General features: G+C 35.7%; 2 protein-coding genes across 4 annotated transcripts; both read right to left on the bottom strand.

Moving 5' to 3' along the window:
- Positions 1-282: 282 nt before the first annotated feature.
- On the bottom strand, positions 283-4,293 carry LOC125856807 (probable inactive heme oxygenase 2, chloroplastic). 2 transcript variants are annotated; one of them, XM_049536442.1, is made up of 5 exons: positions 3,525-4,293; positions 2,870-3,093; positions 1,545-1,652; positions 1,326-1,458; positions 283-776 (listed from the first exon to the last, which is right to left on the bottom strand). In XM_049536442.1, the coding sequence occupies exons 1-4, from the start codon at positions 4,210-4,212 to the stop codon at positions 1,366-1,368; spliced, it is 1,113 nt and encodes a 370-aa protein (XP_049392399.1). In that variant the 5' UTR covers positions 4,213-4,293; the 3' UTR covers positions 283-776; positions 1,326-1,365. The 2 variants fall into 2 exon arrangements, with proteins under 2 accessions (XP_049392399.1, XP_049392398.1); XM_049536441.1 differs by having other exon boundaries at positions 283-780.
- Positions 4,294-5,272: 979 nt separating this feature from the next.
- LOC125854769 (uncharacterized) lies at positions 5,273-13,095 on the bottom strand. 2 transcript variants are annotated; one of them, XM_049534343.1, is made up of 10 exons: positions 12,144-13,093; positions 10,539-11,687; positions 9,263-10,408; positions 9,134-9,175; positions 7,525-7,601; positions 6,966-7,050; positions 6,777-6,860; positions 6,489-6,590; positions 6,302-6,400; positions 5,273-5,746 (listed from the first exon to the last, which is right to left on the bottom strand). In XM_049534343.1, exons 1-10 carry the CDS (start codon positions 12,879-12,881, stop codon positions 5,633-5,635), a joined length of 3,636 nt encoding a protein of 1,211 aa, XP_049390300.1. In that variant the 5' UTR covers positions 12,882-13,093; the 3' UTR covers positions 5,273-5,632. The 2 variants fall into 2 exon arrangements, 1 of the variants encoding a protein (XP_049390300.1); XR_007445423.1 differs by lacking the exons at positions 5,273-5,746; positions 6,302-6,400 and having other exon boundaries at positions 9,134-9,170; positions 12,144-13,095.
- Between the last annotated feature and the right edge of the window lie 1,436 nt (positions 13,096-14,531).

Raw genomic sequence — 14,531 nt, forward strand, 5'->3', positions numbered from 1 at the left:
TCACATTATGAGATATTACTAGTATCTTGTGGCTGGTGAAATCAAGAACCAAGTAATTATGTCCACGTGTTTTTGCCTCTGTTGGAATTTGAATCTAAGACATCATGATTCTCAACTCACTTCATTGAGTACTTAGGTCACACCCTTAGGTGCAGCTTGAATAATATATTTTCAAAATGAGGGTACTATAGTGTTTAGATTTGAAAATCAACTCTTCTATATTACTAATGGTATCAAGTATCAAAGTGAAATGTGACAAGCAACTTGAGACATTTGGAACAAAAAACACAATTATCATTACTCTTCCTCCATATCAAATACCAAAAAGATTGCAGTTGTCAAATAAATGGCTCTAACATGCTTATGTCTTGGAACTTGATTTCCACCTTCTTCAAACACATGCATCAACTCTTGCTGCTCTTCTGTTTATGCAGTGAAATGTTTCCATGGCTGGATTCTGCACAGCTTTTTCAATAATACATATACCATAAATTCATTCCACTGAACTCCTATAGGGACCTCTTCTAAAGGAAAATAAAGAGATTCTAGTGAAGTACATCTCTCCTTTAAGTTTAGAATGTTCCCGAGGCCTCTGCAAGTTAAAACCAGAAGACAAGGGAAAGGAAAGAGTAAAGCCACATGCCTCTAGATGCAGCCATACTCACTCATCTGCAGATTGATAAATGTGACTGATGACAATCCTCTTAGTTGTTGACGTATCCTGTTTAGTGCAAAATATGCACAAGTTGTTCGCGACCACGACACTGGTGAGTCAGCTGCCTTGCCATGAAAGGAAATGCCCATTAGGAACAGATTGAGTTGATAAATGGAATCATAGTATCAGCCAAGCTTTCCAGAAGCAATAAAGACATGGACAATGATTAACAGGCCAAACCATTTTAGAGTGCAAGAGACTGAGTAGCAGGAGGGAATTGCATCACAAATTCAAAGTGAGCTACATTCCTTTAAAGGGCATTCTGTAGCCCTCAATGAAATCACTGCTCCTTCTAATTTGGTAATAGTAAGTACAGTGATGAGAGTTAAAAATGACCAAAATCGACTCCAACAAGAGAGAATGATTTGCATAAATAACAAGTTCATTGCCCAAGAGAAGATAATAAGAGTGTACAAGTACTATTACTAGATAATCAAACCAAAACATAAAGCCCAGTAGAACTGAACAAGGTGAGGAAATAATGAGTACTAAGTTACTTTCTAGGCACAACAATCAATATTGATAGAACAGATTCACATGACATGACATGTGGAATGAAATAAACATCGTATAAAAAAACCCAGTTAGTTTAGGATTGACGTGGTCTCACCATTGAGAAACCAAGTTTGGCCTTTGGATTGGAATGGCTTTTACAGGATGATTAGCCGAACAATCTGACCCATAAACCGGAATGCCTTGGTTACTTCTCTCAGAGACTTATTCTTGTCATCTCTAGACCAATGCTGCAATAAAGATGCAATTGATAGAGTTAGTGGTGCTTTTGAAGCAATTAAACAAAGTCCATGATGCAAAAATATTAGACATTTACCTTTGCCAGCATGTTAAAACTATCACGCACATCCCGCAACAACTTTTCTTCATCCCCCTCCCACTTGTAGAATTCCAACTCTTTTTCCTCTAAGAGTCTCTCAAAGGCCTAATAACATTATTACAGTATAAATAGATAACCAAACATGTAAATACTGCATTAAAGGAGTAAACTTGCATATTGGAAGTCAGAGGCTCAGAGCACTATATGACGACATGAATTGACAAAATGGTAATGTAAAGTACGAACCCCTTCAATTCCAAGCATTTCTTCCTGGATAACTTTATCTTCCATGGGAAGTGGTCAATCAGTACTATATAACAAGCCAAAACTTATTAAAATGAAAATTTATAGAACAAGCCAAAGTTCCGTTTCTTTCTTTAATATTATTACTATTATATTTTGGATAAGTCATGTGAGAAACCAAAGATTCGAGATGGTACACAAAATAAGAAATTCACTAAATTTGAACTAGAAAAATCACAATACAACAAAGATTCTATTGCATATATTTTGACCAAGTATGAAATACAAAATCTAGAAAACTTAATCCAAATCAGATGTTATTTAGGAGGGGTATATCAGCTCTAAATGACAAAGTTGAGGGGTATATCAGGCCCTTTTCCCTTTAATTTGCATCCTTATATTTATAGAGTCCTACCTAAGTCTTATACTAGTACTATTTGAGCTTCAGAACTATTTAGACAAGATAAAAAATTAGAGCCACATAACAGTTACTAAAGCTTAACTTACCAACAGTAACAAATCACTTCACCCCTCCCGAAAGAGAAGAAATAGTCTTGTTCATTCAATAAGGCGTATATATCCCTGAGTAATCTTCAAACATGTCAAGATACCATGTGTTTTTCAAAAGAAATGGTTTTTATGAAGAAAAGTTCAGGCTCAAGCTGGAATTCAATCAATTAAAACTCTAGGAATCTAATGATGGAAAAAGGATGCATGGAGTTGTGCTCCTTCCCAAATTTTCTTAGCTCATATATTGTTTGTTTGATTGTTTCAATCATAATTTTCTGAGCAAGGTCTTCATTTTCTACGTATCAATGAAAACATATATTATGTAAAGAATCTCAACACAAAGCAACATGATATGACACTAAATAAAGCTCGCAAATCCCAGTGGCCAAATATTTTCAGCTCACAAATGAGTCTACCATAGAGCGCTTCCATCCAATATATAATAATCTTTCACTGGGAGCTTCACAAAGATAACATTTGAAGAAAGACACGTTTAATTTAATACTCTGACAAATAAAAACTCCACAAAACGTTCAGAGGATAATGACAAACACAGAAGGAAGTTGTACCTTTTTGGCTATGACTTGACCTCCTGCTATGTGTGAGAAATATATGTTGTAGAAGTGACTGAGAAATAAACGAGGAGTCTTTTCTGCCAGTTCCTCCAGATAATTGGCGTAAGTGACTCCAGGAATGCTCGGTTCAGGAATTTCATGACCCTGTTGGCCAAACCATTCTAGGTCTTTCAATATACATTCTGTTCGCTCCAATCCAGTCCTTCTGAAGTAGGCATCTACATTAAACAAACAGCAAACAGTTTGACATCATTTGAAATTCAACAAGCAACATGTTCTAAAAGTTTTGAAGTGTTCCTCTTCTTCTTTTTTCCAATTACCACAAATAGATTAAATTCAACCCTCACCTACATATAACACTGTTTCTTTTTTCCTCTGTCATGAAAATGAGATTCAAATACCAAGAACTCCTAACAATAAGAATCTAAAGAATAACTGAGTTGGTTGGCTACCTAAACTTTCACCTTGTTTGTTAGAGTTTGATAATTCAGTTCCTTATTTTCCACCTTGTAATCCCCTCCTCATTTCCCCTACCCCTACCCCTAATTCAAAAAGAAAAGAGAAAAACTGAAAGTTGAAAACTTTTTGGTGAATGTAACATAAATTAACAGAGAAATCACAGAGAATTTGAATGTGTAGAACAACTTACAAGAAACATCACTGGACTCATCAACAATGCGTTCAATTGTACTAAAAACAAGCTTACTATCAACAAGATACTTGAGAAATCCTTCTATACTTGGCTGCCAAGTCGCCTCACCACCACCCCTACCACCGCCACCTACATCATCCTCGTCCGACGAAACCGACTCATACCCATCATCTTTCATTTCATCATCACTCTCCGACTTCTTTTTGCCTTTGGAGTTACGAAATTTCATAGCAACAAACCTCATTTCTTCAGTAATACCCTTTTTCTCACCTGGGTATTGCTTTCTATACCTCCTTCTCTTCCTCTTCCTCTTCACTGGAGGCTTTTCAATTGACATCACCCCATCTCCTCCTCCTCCTCCTTCTTCTTCTTCTTCTTCTTCTTCTTCTTCTTCTTCTTCCTCTTCGTCTTCATCTTCTTCTTCAGTTTCAGTTTCAGTTTCGGGTTCGGGTTCGGTTTCTAAGTCTGATTCTGAAAGTGTAAATGAGGAGGCTGCATTGAAGTTAGAGCATTGAAGGACTTTGTGTGTCCACTTTTGGTACTTTGAGGAAATTGATAGGAAAGAAGTAAATTTAGCAAAAAAATGTGGATTTGGGGTTTTATGGAGCAAGGAAAGTGAAGATTTTAAGGTGGGTTTTGGTATTGGCAGCGAAGAAGATGAGCAATAGCATGTCAATGTTGCCATTTCTCTTCACAGTTATCTCTCAAGAGTCAAGGATTTAGCTCTGTTGCTGCCATTGTTGTTCCGTCTTGTTCAAATATATTAAGCCACAAACACCGATTACACCAAGTTGTTAAGTGGTGTTTGGATTGGTTTAAAAGGTGATCAAACTTAAATTTTTTTGGTAGTTTTTGACTTTTGGAATGTTTGGCAAATATAAAAAATAATTTAAAATAAGTCAAGAATGACTTAAAATAAGTTGAGAAGTGTTTGGCAAGGTCAAGAATGACTTAAAATAAGTTTAAAATGACTTAAAATAAATCAAAAACCAAAAGTAGGTCTCTCCTACTTTTTATTTTTTGATTAAAAGTCATTTCAGTTTGATATTTTATTTTTAATTTAAAAGCTACTTTTTTAAAACCAATCCAAACGGGCCCTTACACTAAATTTAAAATTGAACTGATAAACTTAGGCCATAATAATATATTTGGTCCCTAAATTATTAAAATTTCTGTTTTTAATATTTCTATTTATCACTTATTTCTAAAATATTTTTTTCATTTTTAGTTGTCACTTTTGACATATCAAGAAAAGACAAAAAAAAATTCATGTTTTACCTTCAGCGTTAAATATTAGACACAATACTATACGTTAATTAGGAAGGATGATTTGGTAAAATATCTATATCAATAATGAATGTGTCAAGTCAAACCGTAAAAGTAAAAATGATTCAATTAATTAGACTGATTGCTAGTTCCTCTAATCAGAGGTTGCAATTTTGAATTCTGAATATGAAAATATTCTTGGTATGAAGTGCTTCCCCAAATGAACCATATACGCACAAATCTGAATTAACCAAACTGTAATATGAATATCGGAATCGAATATAAACCTACGCAATGCAAATTTAGATTAATCAACCACAATATGATATCATAATAGAATGCAAAAACTAATAATACCAACAATGAATTAGTCGGTTGTTGAAAGACTAATCACTTTTCAAACACTCCATCCGTGTAAAGGAAAATAATACAGCTTATCAAACAAGTATTATCTCAAAGAAAGGGAAGTCATAATTTGGAAAAAGGAAATTCTATATGATACAAACTTTTACTACAGAAAAAAGTATTATACAACACTCTTTCAAGAATGATTTTTATAAGAATCATCTGCTAGAGGAAATCAATCAATGGTTAGTAAAATGTGGTTAACTCTCCCTACTGTTCAGCCTAGTAGAAACTATCACTATACAAGTAAATCTGTAAACTCAACCTATGAATTTGGTACCCCCAATATGAGCCTTGTTTAATTAATCTAGGCCACAAGGAGCTTCCAGTCCCTACTCGAGTATATCGACTACTTACACTATTTGCATGTGAATCATGGAGGAAAAAGGAATGCCAAAACTCCGTTATCCTTCGTTGTTGATTATGTACAGTTATCATCGTTTACTAAGAGCTTTTAATTTGTGCAAGAACTCTAATGTCTCTTTATAAGAAGGATCGCTGCGACTCAAAGGCTTGCAGGAATTGATATGATCAGTTGACTCCAAAACCTGCATTCAAAATGTGGCACGGAAGATAATGATCAATCAAAACATCACATTGTCTACATAACTCCAGCAGAACAATCTTGTCATCCATTTTCACAGTTACAGACATGCATAAGACGACGCAAGACATTGGGATCAAGTCCTTTCACGTTTTGTTTACTCCCTACATTGAAAACCTTTTCGAAAAGCTTCACTTCAACTCACCCAATAAAATTTTAGTAACGTGAAATAACATAAAGTGACAACCACTTCAAAAGTGGATCAGATTATCTCCTATTAAATATGATAATTAACTCCTATTAAAGATGATAATTAACTCCATGTTTCCTTTTAACATATTTATTTCTATACTCAACTGTCAAAAAAGTTCACTAGACCCCCAAAAACTGAAAGAAGAATACTTCACTAATATGATTTGCCTTATCAAAGTAAGCCTTTATGTAGAAGAAAAAACACACTAATTTGGTCGCAATGCTCAGTGCAAGCAATCAAAAATGATAATTGCAGACTATCGTAACAAATTTAGGTGTCCAGTAATCATCAATTTGAGCAACTTACAACTAGTTCTCCAAATCCGGGATATGCTGACTCTAATGGTACAATTTCCATTCGGAAAGCCCAGCCTCCATAGCCTTCAACAATTGGAGTTACCTTTGTCTACAAACGGATCCTCATTATTAGAAAGGCAACGAGAGAAGTGAGTTTTTTGTAAGGGAGAACTAAAGGTCAGGAAAAATATTAGTACCTCGCAGAAACTGAGGACCTCAAGCTTTCCTTTCTTATGAAGCTGTCCCATGAAATCATTTAGCTCAACCAATCTTGGAGATCCACTTCTCAGCTCCCCAATCTAGCAATGGCAAAATGAAATATTTATAAAATTTCACACCCACGTGCACCCGCAACAAGAATCTCAAATCTCATGTGCATATTTTATTTTTAAATAAGAAACTGAAGTACTCTTGAAAAAACAAACAAATTCAGAAGAGAAATAAGATAACAAGGTAAATAAAGGGAGCAGGTAAGTTTTACTAACAGTGGGTGCAGGGCGGAAAACAAAACCCATTCTCCAGGGCATGTCTGCAAGTTTGCTGCCAAAATGAGGACAGCTGTAGAATACCTGACCAAATTATTTTTAAAAAAAATCAATAATAAGCAAATTTAACAAGTATATAAAATTGGTAGAATGTCTTATAATTCATCTCTGAAAGGAAGCAGGACATACAACTCCAATTGTATTCTTGACAAAGTTATCCTTCTTTTCTGCTTTTGCTTGATACAACATCTGCTTGACAACGAGGCCGCCCATGCTGCCAATTGCAACAAAAAAGTGTGTTTATGTCAATACACATGTACAGCTATAGAATATCAGCTTGACTAGATGCTTAAGATCAATTTAAGAAAACGATGCAAAAGGGCTTAGGTGTCATTACCAAGTGTGAAAAATGACCGATTTAGTTCAAATTTGCACTATTAGGAAGTTAAAAATAATTATGGTACCATAATTAAATAACAGTTAACAATGTGTACCATGAGCCAGACTGAACATGTGCAGGGCAAGACAACCTTTTTGCCAATCAAAGGTGTAGGATACGAATGTTTCTTGAAAAGAGCAGCAGAGGTGCTACATAACATGAACTAAAACTTCCCGCAAAGGGAGGTGATAAATTTTAAACAACCCAAAAACAGAAGGTATAATGAAGGGACTTCCAATTAAGAGTGTGCATAATCACAAGCTCCAACCAATCTAACAGCTTAAAGTACGCAGTTTGATTAGGACCAACCTATGTGAAATGAATACAACTGGTCGATTGCCGATGCCTGCAGCAACAAGCTTATCCAACAGCATGGCACTTACTTCCTGCGGGTTTAAAACAATGAAATGCATTATACATCTGATGTCACTGAATTGCATGCACAACAGATTAAAGAACCAAATGAACAACAAAACATGCAAGGGGCTCTGCACCAACAACACTCTTCAAAATGAAGAAACCCATTCTAACAATAAAACTTTTAGATATTTTCCCCAACTGTCCTAGCATTCACTGTACACAGGAAAGTTTGTGGTTTTATCATTAACTACCTTCTTTTACATTTTCAGACACCAGTTTCCCTTTTATGTCATTATAGCACCATCGGTTACAGGTGTCATAATGATGTTTAACATGTACCCGGCAAGAAACCAAAAATGGACATCTGATTTAATTTAAGGTTGAATGCAACAAAACTTATACTGCACCCCAACTTCATCAAAAAAATTAAACTTCAACTTAATACTGCAGCCCAAATTTTATGCTGCAGTGCAGAACTATAGAGATTGACAACTTTTGGTTACTTGTTGCCAAGTTCAGCGCTTACTTAAGCTACAACACAAAACTGCATCGAAGATTTGTGCTGCAACACAAAAGTGCAATGCAGATGGTTCCACCCATCCGAGCTGGAGCTTTTATTTTATAGATATTTTGGTCTTCTTCCGACATTCCCTCATTACAATTAATACTTGCAGTCAATCCCACTAATTAGGATCTGAGTTAGTTTTAGCCTAATTTCAATGCTTCTAAGTGTTAGAATCAATCTCAAGTTTAAGTTTAGTTTTGAGAGCCTTAGCCTAATTTTAATGCTTCTAAGCATTGAAATTGATCTCATGTTCTTCATGAACTTCAAGTTGAATTTATGGAGCATGAGTTCTTGTATGAGTTCATCTCTTCTCCATCATGTTTCATTTCTTTCTCTGAATTGATTTAATATGTCTTCCTTTCTGTTGACCTTGATTGAAATCAATTAGTGGATTCTTGCATACTTGCGAAACTAATATATTCTTTATCTAATTTCATTTAAATTATACTTCCGCATATTTGTTTACTTCCGCTATTGCAACGTGGTCACCATTCCTTTGCCCCCCTTTTTGGATAAGGGTGGCCTTTTTTTGTAACTTGATATCCGGGCCAAACTATGTACACCTCAACTATATCATAGTGTACCTGCTAATCTGCTACCTTCCACCAATGCAGGTACCAAGTACTCACCACCAAAATTTAGACAAATGGAAAAGAATTACCTAACATATTTCCCTCTAGAGGTGATTTGAATTCTGGTCTCCCGTGGTTCTTTACAGTTTAATTGAGCGCTCATACCCCCAGATGCAACACTCCTTTGTATTTTTTTTCGTAAGGTTTTTGGCATATAATGGTGCAAAGAAGTTGGAATAATCTCATCTTCTGTTCTCTGGTGGATGAACTATATATGGCAATGGATCTATTTTTCTTGAATGTTTTGGGATAGATAAACTAGCCTCTAACAATTGATGAAGCATTCCAATGTTTTGCATGATGCAATGAACACAACCTCAACACACAAGATAACTTGAGAAAATTTAAGAAGTAAACAAACCTGAAGAGGTAGGCTTGCCCCGGACCACTGGGTTAGACTGCTCTGCATACAACTCCATGTTTTAAGTCAGAAACAAGGCAAACCTTTTTTTTTGGATAAACTTTAAAAGTAGACAGAGTATGCACCAACCTTGTACTTGACACTAAACAGACGGGCATGAGGAAAATCAGATGGAAGCCATTCACCAGGCCAAAATGTTCCTTCCCTTCCAGCCTCTTCATCAATTTTCTCAACCAGGCCAGATTTGGTTGAAGACTTGTCATCTGACAACCGCCAAGTTTTGAAGGGTCCCCCACGCAAGCCGTGAATAAAGACAACATCAACTAAAGGTACTTCAAATTGTGAGATATTCTCTGATTCACTAGCAGATGTCGATGTTATATCAATATTGATATCTTCATTTGTTGTACACTCACTCCCAGCAGAATCATTGGCACCTGGAGATGACCCATCCACTGATGTTGGCATTATCTTTTCTACACATTTCCAGTGCGGTAATTCAGGATTTATCAGGAGTATCATATCAGCGTAACGAGGGCAAGTTTGTTCTTTGTTAGAAACATTTCCATGAAGATCACCATCTACAGAATCTTCACCAGCTTCGTCATCACAGAATATGTTCAAAAGTGTTGCCCTCGCGTAACTTCGAATTTTAGGGTCATTGCAACCAGGAATCCCTCCGTTAGCACATTCTTCAAGCCATTCACACCACTCTTTATCTCCAACTAGTTCTTTCTTGACTTTTGGAAGAACTGAAAGTACATTTAGCAACCGTGCTGCATGCTTCCGAATATGACCGGTAGGTGGAACACGTAGACTGGATGCATCATTCTGATTCGCAGTAGTAGAAGCTTCACCACGAACGGTTGACACCCGATCCTGTCCCTCCGATGCTCGTGACGCATCATATGCTTCTATAGCAGCCAGTTGTTCGTAATCATCATCCAGTAACAAGCGCCTAAGCAAACAGAGGCCTCCATAATCAGCTATTTTGTTCTGACAAGGAGTATCTTCAGCACATATTTCTGTCAGTGCTTTAATCCCTTTCAGTGTGGCCACTGCAGAATCTGCAGCATTGATCTTAGGCAGTTTGTCTTTCTTAAGATTTTTTAGTGGCCCAGCAAAAGGTTCGAGGGAAAGAAGATCTGCCAAGGGATGTGTATCATCAGCATTGGCAACTCTTCCTAGTTGCGTTCCTACTAAATTGACAACTGCTCCAGCCAACTGATTAGCAGTTTGTGTGGCCAAAACTACATTTGCTTGATCAACGTGGGTCTGCAAAATAAAGAATCTCCATGAACCACATAGAAACCAAGGAGACACAAGATGTTTTTACTTACAAGTAAAAAAGACTACTTTCACACCGTCCCAAAACAAAAACAAAATATAAATTAGTGTGACAAACCTTCACTTTATCACTTTTTGGTTGGTTATTTCCTTTGCTTAATGCTGTTTTCTTGGACTCCAGAACATCACTTAGCATAATAGTTAACCATCCCTGAGAAATTGGTATGGAGGATGGTCCATAATCTTCAAGAATGCGCGTTAGGATATTTATTGCTGACGATCTTATAGCATCAGAGGACGGCTGTCCAAAGACCCAAGGGAGCAGAACTCCAGACCAATGCTGGCTTTCTTCCAGGGACATATGCCATTCCCTAGCACAGAGCAACTCCAAAGCCTTAGCCAATGCTTCTTGCACCGAAGAATGCTTTGTGGTCTGTTTAGCAGCCTCTCTCATTAAATGAAGACCCTTTTCCACTACTACCTCCTGCGCTGAAGGGCTTCGCTCAAGAGAAATCAAAAATGCAGACAACGCTATCTGAGCTAGTGGGATGTCCTGAGTTTTACTTGCATGTGAAACAGTAGACAGAAGACTAGAAGTCCAATCAGAAACAGAAGTACTTAGCGGCAGATTGTGGTCTTCAAGAAGCAACTTAACCATCAGACTTCCATGCCATTTCACAGATCTCTCAGGTGCTACTAAAGCAGCCATGACCACATGTCCCTCTTGATCCAATTCTTGAATATGGTACCTATTAACTTCCGAAGCCATTGCCCAATTTGCTAATGCCCAAGCAGCAAAAGGAACGGCGACTTGTTCAGAATGCAAATCATCCCAAAGGCCAGGAACCACAGCAGAAGACAAATTTGATCGTGCTGATGAACTATCACTTATGTTGTTAAACAAGAGATTACTAGGCGTATTTTTCACTGTCTGGCTAGTATTAGGAGGCCCCATCTCTACAAGCCCATTAGTTCTTGAAAGTCCTACAGCAGTCGTGCCTTCAAGAATTTTCATCCCAATACCCTTCATCCCTTCTCCACCATCATCATCCTCCCCATGAGGCTCATCCCAGTGCATACCACCTTCCTCAATTACTTCAATAGCTGCAGCAATATCTCTCATCTCAGCATCTTTGGGTAGTGTAGGCTTGAATGAAAGCTTGTCTGCACTTTCACAATGGGAAGTGACAACATCCATAATTGCTGCAACCAGCATGCTCCTACCTTTCAAGGAATCAGAAAGATCGAATGAACTACGTCTTGTATGCTGCTTCCAACAAAAATTAAATATTTTCATGTCAAACTCCAAAATTATAAAATGAGATAACAACAGTTCAATAAATTTCAATTGACTTGTCACAAAGAACTTAATATATGTCGGGCCATTGATAATTTTGGAGTATCTACAAGGGCTTGCTTGAGGTGCCATTAAGTCCTGAATTTAGGCGCTAAATAGATTATATATTTCACTAAATTTAACTTTCATTAGTTACTTCCATTTAATTAGTGTAGTTTTTTCTCTCTCTTCATTTGAGTCATTTTCATTCAATCCCACACTTTGATCGAGCTTTGCATTTAAATACTGATTAAAACAACTACTATTGTGCTTCAATCTTATCTAGTATATAGGCAATATGAATCCTCAATGTCCATTCTGCTCTATTTGGATTCCTTTCATTAGTAAAGAAATAACTTTTGAAAAAAATCATGAAAATGGCCTCACCTTTTTCGATTGCCGAGGCTGAGCAGAGAAAATAAACCTAAGAAGATATGGCACAGCATGAGGCCTTCCTAAAACATCCTCACACACATTAGGATCAGAAATCAAATAGGCCAAAGCCCTTGCAGCCTCAGCCTGGGTCCAACAATTCTCCCCTGACATCGCCACCGTCTCCAGAAGCCAATCCACCACCCCGCCACCGCCAGCAGCAACAAGCGCCGCCCTCCTACTCTCGCTAGCGGCAGCAATGTCGGCTAGCAAAGCCGCAACCCTAAGCTCAAACCCGACCCGAACCTCATGATTCGCCGAAGACATAACTGACCTCAACGACTTCCATAATACAGAAGCTGCTGCCCTTGTCTTCTTCATCCTATCCACAATCCTAATCAACGACTCATTCGATTTCCCCACCACAGTCTCAATTTCATCATATATTCTAATACCTTCACCCCTTCCCTCCCCTTTCTCCTCTTCATCATCTCTTGTCAAAACAACAGCACAGGAAGAAACAATGGCGGTTAACAGGGTCGCCGATAAAGCAAAAACAGAGTAACGTGACAGAGAAGTAGGGTGATGGGGTTGCCGAATTGGTGGGTATTTAGGGGAAGGGACAAGATGGGGGTTATTGATATTGTTAGGGATATCGACGGAATCCTCGGGTTTACGAGAAGAAGAGAGGAAACGACGGCGAGGTAAACGGATACAACACCGGCGGCTTGTTCTGCAGAGAAGTCGAAGCATAATTCGGTTGACTTACTTGAAGAAAAACGAAAATTAATGTGCTAACTGCTCGTATTGTTCGTATAGAAGAGTAATTAAGAAGATGAATTTGTGGATTATGGATAAAGGGTTAGTAGTAAAAGCGAAAATGGTGGAAAGAAAGCGGTGGCTTATGAATTTGGAGTTGCGGGAAGGAAGAAGAATGGAAAAATGGAAGAGGGAATTTAAGAGGTAATATGCGGAATCTTGTAATGTTAATTTGTCAAATTTAGTCCTAATCAGATGACTTTAAATGGACACTTGAGGGTGAATGTGTAAATAAATTATGTATTGTGTTCGACGTTTGATAATGACTTATAAAGTATTTTTATATCCATGATTTGAATTTAAAAGGTGATTAAAAATATTGACGTATTTACCGTTTCATTAGTATAATTTTTGGTGATTTTTATTTAACGTCTGATACTCTTATTTATGTTGAACTAGATATGGAATCACGTGCCAACACGGGCCCCAATATATGTTATTGTTTCTGTTTCAATTTATGTGGTACATATAAAAGTTGAAGTTAATCAATTTTTTAATATGTTTTTATATATTTTAAGTTGGTAATTATTTTTATTTAGAGTATGTTTTACGTAAATATATTATAAATCACAATAATTAACAAGTTAATATAAAAAAAAAACTTATAAAAAATTCATTGACTTTTGAAATTTCATTTGTATCACATAAATTAGGACATAGCGAGTAATATTTATGAAAATTACATAAAACGTACTATAACTCACAATAATTAGCAACTTAAAATATCTATATATCTATATTTCTCTCAATTTATGTGGTATAGATGAAATTTTGAAAGTTAACAAAAGCTTTTTATATGTTTTCAAATATATTAAGCTATTAACTATTATGATTTATAATACTTTATACATAAAAAATTTATTTATATAAAGTATAAAAGAAAAAATTTTAAAAATGAAAACATAAATGTCAGCACGAGTCCAATCTATGTTAATTTCTATGTTTTAATTATTGTAATACCGATTGAATTTGGAGAGCCAACTAAATTTTTTTAAATGATTTTTTTTATAAATTTTAAGTTATTAATTATTATGATTTATAATATTTTTATTTATTTTAAACCAATATATGTTTCTCTCTATCTCAATTACATGACACATATGGAATTTGGAGAGTCAACTAAAATTTTAAAATATGTTAAGTTGTTAATTATTATACCTTATAGTACTATTACGTCATTTTCAAATAAAATATGTAATTTTTTTATTTCAATTTATATGTCATTGATATAATTACATATATTAAGTAATAAAGAATTAATGTCTAAATTATGTGACACCTATGAATTTTGGAGTGTAAATCAAATTAGTTATATGATTTTAAAAAAATAAAGCGGTTAATTATTACAATTTATAATACTTTTTATATTTTTTTAAATAGTATATATATATATATATATATATATATCTTTATGATATTGATATTAGTATTATAATAAATTAAATTTTTATTATTTTTAAATTTATGATCTCAATTGTCAGCCTATGCCACATTATAAAATGTTCCAAAGTAGATATCAGATTTACAAAAATGTCGATGCCAGCTAAAGTAATAAAATAACATCTAAGGGCATGAACCTATATA

This window comes from Solanum stenotomum, chromosome 2 (assembly GCF_019186545.1).
Source record: "Solanum stenotomum isolate F172 chromosome 2, ASM1918654v1, whole genome shotgun sequence".
Lineage (NCBI taxonomy): Eukaryota > Viridiplantae > Streptophyta > Magnoliopsida > Solanales > Solanaceae > Solanum > Solanum stenotomum.

Coding starts and splice junctions, on each gene's coding strand:
- LOC125854769 (XM_049534343.1), bottom strand. CDS start 12,881: ATGCTTCGACTTCTCTGCAGAACAAGCCGCCGGTGTTGTATCCGTTTA. Junction 10,409..10,538: donor CAAAAAGTGATAAAGTGAAG/GTTTGTCACACT, acceptor TTTATTTTGCAG/ACCCACGTTGATCAAGCAAA. Junction 7,602..9,133: donor GGGCAAGCCTACCTCTTCAG/GTTTGTTTACTT, acceptor TTAAACCCGCAG/GAAGTAAGTGCCATGCTGTT.
- LOC125856807 (XM_049536442.1), bottom strand. CDS start 4,212: ATGGCAACATTGACATGCTATTGCTCATCTTCTTCGCTGCCAATACCA. Junction 3,094..3,524: donor TGAGTCCAGTGATGTTTCTT/GTAAGTTGTTCT, acceptor TGTTTAATGTAG/ATGCCTACTTCAGAAGGACT. Junction 1,459..1,544: donor GTTTTAACATGCTGGCAAAG/GTAAATGTCTAA, acceptor TCTTTATTGCAG/CATTGGTCTAGAGATGACAA.